The following is a 5,598-nucleotide window of genomic DNA, read 5'->3' as shown; positions in this document are numbered from 1 at the left end:
ATCGAGTCGTTTCCAAGAATTGACCAATGAGCCTTCGAAACTTTCGGTTCTCGAGAATTCCTAGAATTTTCGTCATTTCTCGGTAATGACGAAAATTCCAGGAATTCTCGAGAACCGAAAGTTTCGAAGGCCCATTGGTCAATTCTTGGAATCGCCTCGATTCTTGGAAATTTCGTCATTTCCGAGAAATGACGTAAATTCCAGGAATTCTCGAGGACCGTAGCACCGAACGAGTGTACTCGCGCGATTTTCGAAAACTTTCTCTAATTTTCGTATTTCTCGCTAGAATTTCGGGATTTTTTCGATTTTTTCGATGAAAATGCATTCCTGGGAGTGTCTGGCATTAATTTATTCAATTTTGCAATGCAATATTGTTTAAACAATGGGTTTTTTTGCAAAAGGAAAGGGATTTGGTGTGTAAAGGAGAAGTAAATAGACTGTAAAATGCTGTAAAACAGTACTGGTATATTGTAACCTTTTGTAAAATACATTTTAACAATAATTTTACAATAAATAATCGATTTTTCGACAAATAATTGCATTTCTTCATTTCTCCGGATGTTGTAGTCCTTTTCTGGATTCCTGCGGTTGCCTGAGGGTTCCATCTGCAATTCACACAAAAAGAACATTAATTTTTCCGATTTTTAATAAAAGTTATAAACAATATCTGACTAATCTAGTGAATACAATGGTTAATTCAATGAAATAGCAGTGTATTCAGCTGTTTTATTAAATTAAAGCATGCAACGAATTTATTTAATACTTCCAATAGTTATGAACTACCATCTAAGTTGTTATTTACCAAGAAACGCTAATTATTCTATAATTGAAGTACTTGAAAATAAATCAGAAACTTTATTATACTCTCTGCGTTATTTGTGATATTAAAACAATTAAATTTGATTGTAAGTATCGATTAATCGTATTAGTAATAACGAGGATAACAATAGCGAAGATAGACAAGGAACTGAATAGCATTTAACAAGGATAGCACTAGAGAAATGTGCATGATAAGGAGGGGAATAGTGGTAGATAAGGGTAGCGCTAAAGAAACGAGTTAAGCAAGGAAAGAAATAGAATTAGACAAGAATACAAATTTTTAAGACTAACACTATCTCGTGTTTGGCTGCGGGAACTAACGGCTCGTTACTCGGAACATAGGATATAAACAGAGGTATTAGACAAGGAAAGCACTACTGTGCGAGAAGGACAGAGAGAAAACGTTTCCTATTGGTCCGCGGGCCGCCAATGGTTCACCTCACAGGGCACATGTCATATCGGTCGGTGAAAAATCATTAATAACTCATTATTTACGATAATTTTGTGAACTTTTAGTATTGAAGAATAGAGTATAAACTTCTAGCAACTTTCTCGTATAGGTTTTAAGGCTCTAAATCCTTCTAATAATTAGTTATTAACAATTTTCATTCGGAGTGTCAGGAACGATACGACATGTCGCGACAGTTTCTTACGGTTTTTCATTACTTTCGTACCTTAACTCGTATAATTCATGCACTTTGATACATTCATTGGAAAGCCTGTTCCTTTAGCTAGTTTCTCGTGTAATTTTTATTAACATTTCGACTGTAGGTTACGAGTTATTAAACATTATATGGCAGAGTGCACCGCTCAGCGTAGCCTGGTGAGCTCAACTGTTATAAACAATTGCTAATATTTAATAAACCACATGACATACGCTTACCAAAATTATCGCAGAATGTAAAGGAAAGTCCGTACTACATTCTACAATCTTAAAAATATACAAGTAATCTCGCAATTTCATTAAGTTCCATTAAATTAATAGAAGAGTGTCACGCCTGAATTCGACGAGTGTAGCATTCTCCCGAATAATGGTTAATAACTATCGAACTACAACGTATATGTTACTGAAAATTCCAAAAGAATGTAGCCACTGATGCTCCGTTCCAAATGTATACAAAGATTGTACAGGGAATTGATACTAAAGAATGATATTAATGAAAAACTGTAAAGGACTGTCACATCGTTGCAGACAATTTGCACAACAATTATTAATAACTAATTATTGAAAAGACCTAGAACCTTCAAACCTATATGAGAAAGTTGCTACAGGTTCATACTTCATTTTTCAATATTAAAAGTTCACAAATTTTTCGTAAATAATGAGTTATTAATGATTTTTCACCGGCCGACTTAAATTAAGACCTTAATGGCGGTACTAAGCGGCTCGTCAGCCATTTTCTCTCTATCCTTCTCGCACACTAGTGCTTTCCTTGTCTAATACCTCTGTTAACATTCTGTGTTCCTATTAAAAAGTCGTAGTTCACGTCACTAAACGCTAGATGACGTTAGTTTCACCTTTCAAATTTTCTGTCCTTGTCTGTCTCTATACCTTTCCTTGTTTAACTCATTACTCTGGTGCTATCCTTGTCAACTCCTATTCTTTTCCTTGTCTAACTCGTTTCTCTAGTGCTATCCTTGTCCACACGTATTCCTTTCCTTGTCTTACTCATTTCTGTATTGCTAGAAACCTCGACGAGTTATATTTCGTCGTAAGCATGACTAAATAAGAAAAGTAGAACTGTTCATGATTTTTTGACAACAGTAAAACACGCGCATGTGATGAATCATCTATTGATAAATAATTACGTTATTTTCTTATTTGTAATTTCATAGTTACGTTGAATTCCAAAATCATTGCTAATGTGTAATCTTATTCTATGCTAAATCAGAAACGTTGGGAGTGACACGAATATACATATTATGTATAATGGTAAGGGTCTTCTCAGCCTCAGTGTCATGGACACAGTCTCATAAGATGTTAGGTCTATCCTGTACATAGTACTACACTAGCGACTTCCAGATTTCATTTATTTAATTTTGTAATGGAATACTGTTTAAACGATGATATTTTTGCAAAAGCAAATTAACATGGTGTGTAAGGGAGAAATAAATCGACTACAAAATGCTATAAAACATTATTGGTATATTGTATCCTTTTGTAAAATATATTTTGTACAGTTATCTCGCAATAAATAATTGATTTGTTGATAAATAATTGCATTTTTTTATTTTCCTTATGAAGTTGATGTTTAAAATTAAAATCTTTTTAACATGATTAAATCCTGTTTCTTTTGTTTATATTATTGGATTCCTATTAATAATTTAGTGATTAAATTACTATTTTAGTAAAATTTCCTTAACAATAGTGTTTCCGTGAGGTTCCTATCATAACGAAATTACATGATTTAATACGCATGCGCCTGAAACTTGGGATATTATAATCTAAAAGCATTCTCACTTTTTTCTTAAATACAAAGGTAAATATATAACGTGTTTTAACACGATCACTTGAATTATACTGTAAAAGATACATTTTATACATTGTTTAGTGTTATATTTTAAATAATGAACGATATATAGTTTTTATATATTAGAGACTACCATATTTCAGTATAACCTTAATCGTTACAACACAAGAAAATCGCGTGTAGCTTAAAGAATATTTCACTATTTATTAGTAGAAAATACTAATATCAATAAGAAAAAGGTTTTTGAATTTATTATATAAGTGTAATAGATATTTTAATTATGTTAATTGAACTTGTAAAAGTTATGGAATTACGTCTCGTATTTATATAACTTCTTCTTCCAAAAACAGAAACGCAATATCGAAAACAGCAAGGAATAGTTCAGTTGTATATAAAATCACAAAAAGAGCCAATTCAAAAAATGCAACCTGGTGAATGGCAAGACTACTATTTATTTTAATAATATTTTACGATTAATTTTCTGCTTATCAAATACTTTGTTTATAGATAATAAAGATGGAGATTTTCTGCAAAAACTGGATGCAACAAACGATAAGAGCAAATTGAAATATTCTGACATAATATATATGAAACAAGCAGAAGAAATAGCTCTTCAAAAAGCATTAAAGTATAGAAACACTCGTTTAAAGTGTAGCATTTTAGGTATTTCTTTAGGTGGTATAGCACTAGGAATTTACTTGTATACCATACATGCTGTGAGGCAAGAAACTTTTTTGGATGATTTGAATGAACCTGAGAAAATAATAGAACAATCTACTTAAAAACTAACATTTCTTAAGATTATATTCTTAACTTATGAAATATGATACTACCAATTGGAAAACAAAATTAATGTTAATATACTGTAGAATGCATAAATATTAAATTTAATAAATAAACCGTATTAAACTTGCGTTTATTTTTAAAAAATAAATATGAATAAAAAAATAGCCACATTAAGATTACCACCTTTACCAACTATAAGAGAGTTATTGAAAATATATAAACTAAGGGCCATGAAACAGCTTTCTCAAAACTTCCTCTTAAATGAAAATTTAACAGACAAAATAATAAAAAAGGCAGGAAATCTTGGTGAATATCATGTATTAGAAATTGGTCCTGGTCCTGGTGGATTGACACGATCAATTTTAAAATATCAACCAAGAAAATTAATTGTTGTAGAAAAAGACAAAAGATTTCAACCTACATTAGAAATGTTAGCAGATGCTTTTGCAGCAGTTAATGGAAAAATGGAGATTATTTTTGATGATATCATGAAAATAAATTTAAATAATGTTTTCCCTATGACTGAAGCAAAACCTTGGTCAGATACAACTCCAAAAATTAAATTAATTGGTAATTTACCATTTAATGTATCAACACCTCTAATAATAAAGTGGTTACATGCAATCAGTGAAAAAAGAGGTCCTTGGGAATTTGGAAGAACTAGAATGACATTAACATTTCAAAAAGAAGTTGGTGAGCGTTTAGTAGCTCCACCAAAGAGTATACAAAGATGTAGATTATCTGTAATGGCACAAGCCTGGACATGTCCAGTAATGCATTTTGTTATACCTGGTAAATTATTCACATTTTATTTTATAATTCGTAATACTTTTGAATTCTGTTACTAACAAAATTTATTTTGTTATTTCTTTGAAAATATAGGTACAGCCTTTATTCCCAAACCAGAAGTTGATGTTGCACTTATAACATTTGTACCACTAACTGTCCCACGTACACAACATGAATTTAAAATTTTCGAAAAAGTAACACGACATATTTTTAGTTTTCGTCAAAAATATAGTATACGAGGTATTGAGTAAGTATAGTTCATATAAAATGCTATCACATTAAATACTTTTTATATACTTTTTTAAACATTAAGCATTCTGAGATTTATTTTATATTATATTTGTGAAAACATTTAAAGATTAACGTAATTCTAAAATATTTTATTGTTTTGTAGAACATTATTTCCTCTGGAAAATCGAACCGAGTTGGGACAAATGATGTATAAACTTTCTGATTTGAACCCAGAAACAAGACCAATAGAACTAACAGTAGAAAATATTGATAAACTTGTTAGTGCATATAAATATTTATTAGAAAAACATCCACATATAGGGTTATACGAGTATCGTGCATCTCGACGCATAGTATCATTATCTCATGCAAAGCATATAGAAGTTGCAGAATGTACAGAATTATAATTGAAGTAATAAACAAGTTTCATATAATCTTCCTAGTAATTTACGAGTTTTTACTGAAGAATCATTTTATTAGTAGACAATAACTTACCTTTTAA

General features: G+C 30.7%; 2 protein-coding genes across 2 annotated transcripts; both read left to right on the top strand.

Annotated features, from left to right (window-relative positions):
- The first annotated feature begins 3,237 nt into the window (after nucleotides 1–3,237).
- Nucleotides 3,238–4,072, top strand: LOC108579013 (cytochrome c oxidase assembly factor 3, mitochondrial). The gene is made up of 3 exons (XM_017942441.1): nucleotides 3,238–3,299; nucleotides 3,641–3,721; nucleotides 3,798–4,072. The coding sequence occupies exons 2-3, from the start codon at nucleotides 3,712–3,714 to the stop codon at nucleotides 4,070–4,072; spliced, it is 285 nt and encodes a 94-aa protein (XP_017797930.1). The 5' UTR covers nucleotides 3,238–3,299; nucleotides 3,641–3,711.
- Nucleotides 4,073–4,225: 153 nt separating this feature from the next.
- On the top strand, nucleotides 4,226–5,503 carry LOC108579012 (dimethyladenosine transferase 1, mitochondrial). Its single transcript, XM_017942440.1, has 3 exons — nucleotides 4,226–4,868; nucleotides 4,959–5,112; nucleotides 5,260–5,503. Exons 1-3 carry the CDS (start codon nucleotides 4,226–4,228, stop codon nucleotides 5,501–5,503), a joined length of 1,041 nt encoding a protein of 346 aa, XP_017797929.1.
- Nucleotides 5,504–5,598: the final 95 nt, after the last annotated feature.

The sequence above is a fragment of the Habropoda laboriosa genome, unplaced genomic scaffold, assembly GCF_001263275.1.
Source record: "Habropoda laboriosa isolate 0110345459 unplaced genomic scaffold, ASM126327v1 scaffold78, whole genome shotgun sequence".
Classification (NCBI taxonomy): domain Eukaryota; kingdom Metazoa; phylum Arthropoda; class Insecta; order Hymenoptera; family Apidae; genus Habropoda; species Habropoda laboriosa.
Note: the sequence above shows the minus strand (reverse complement) of the source record. Positions and strands in the feature narration are given on the sequence as shown.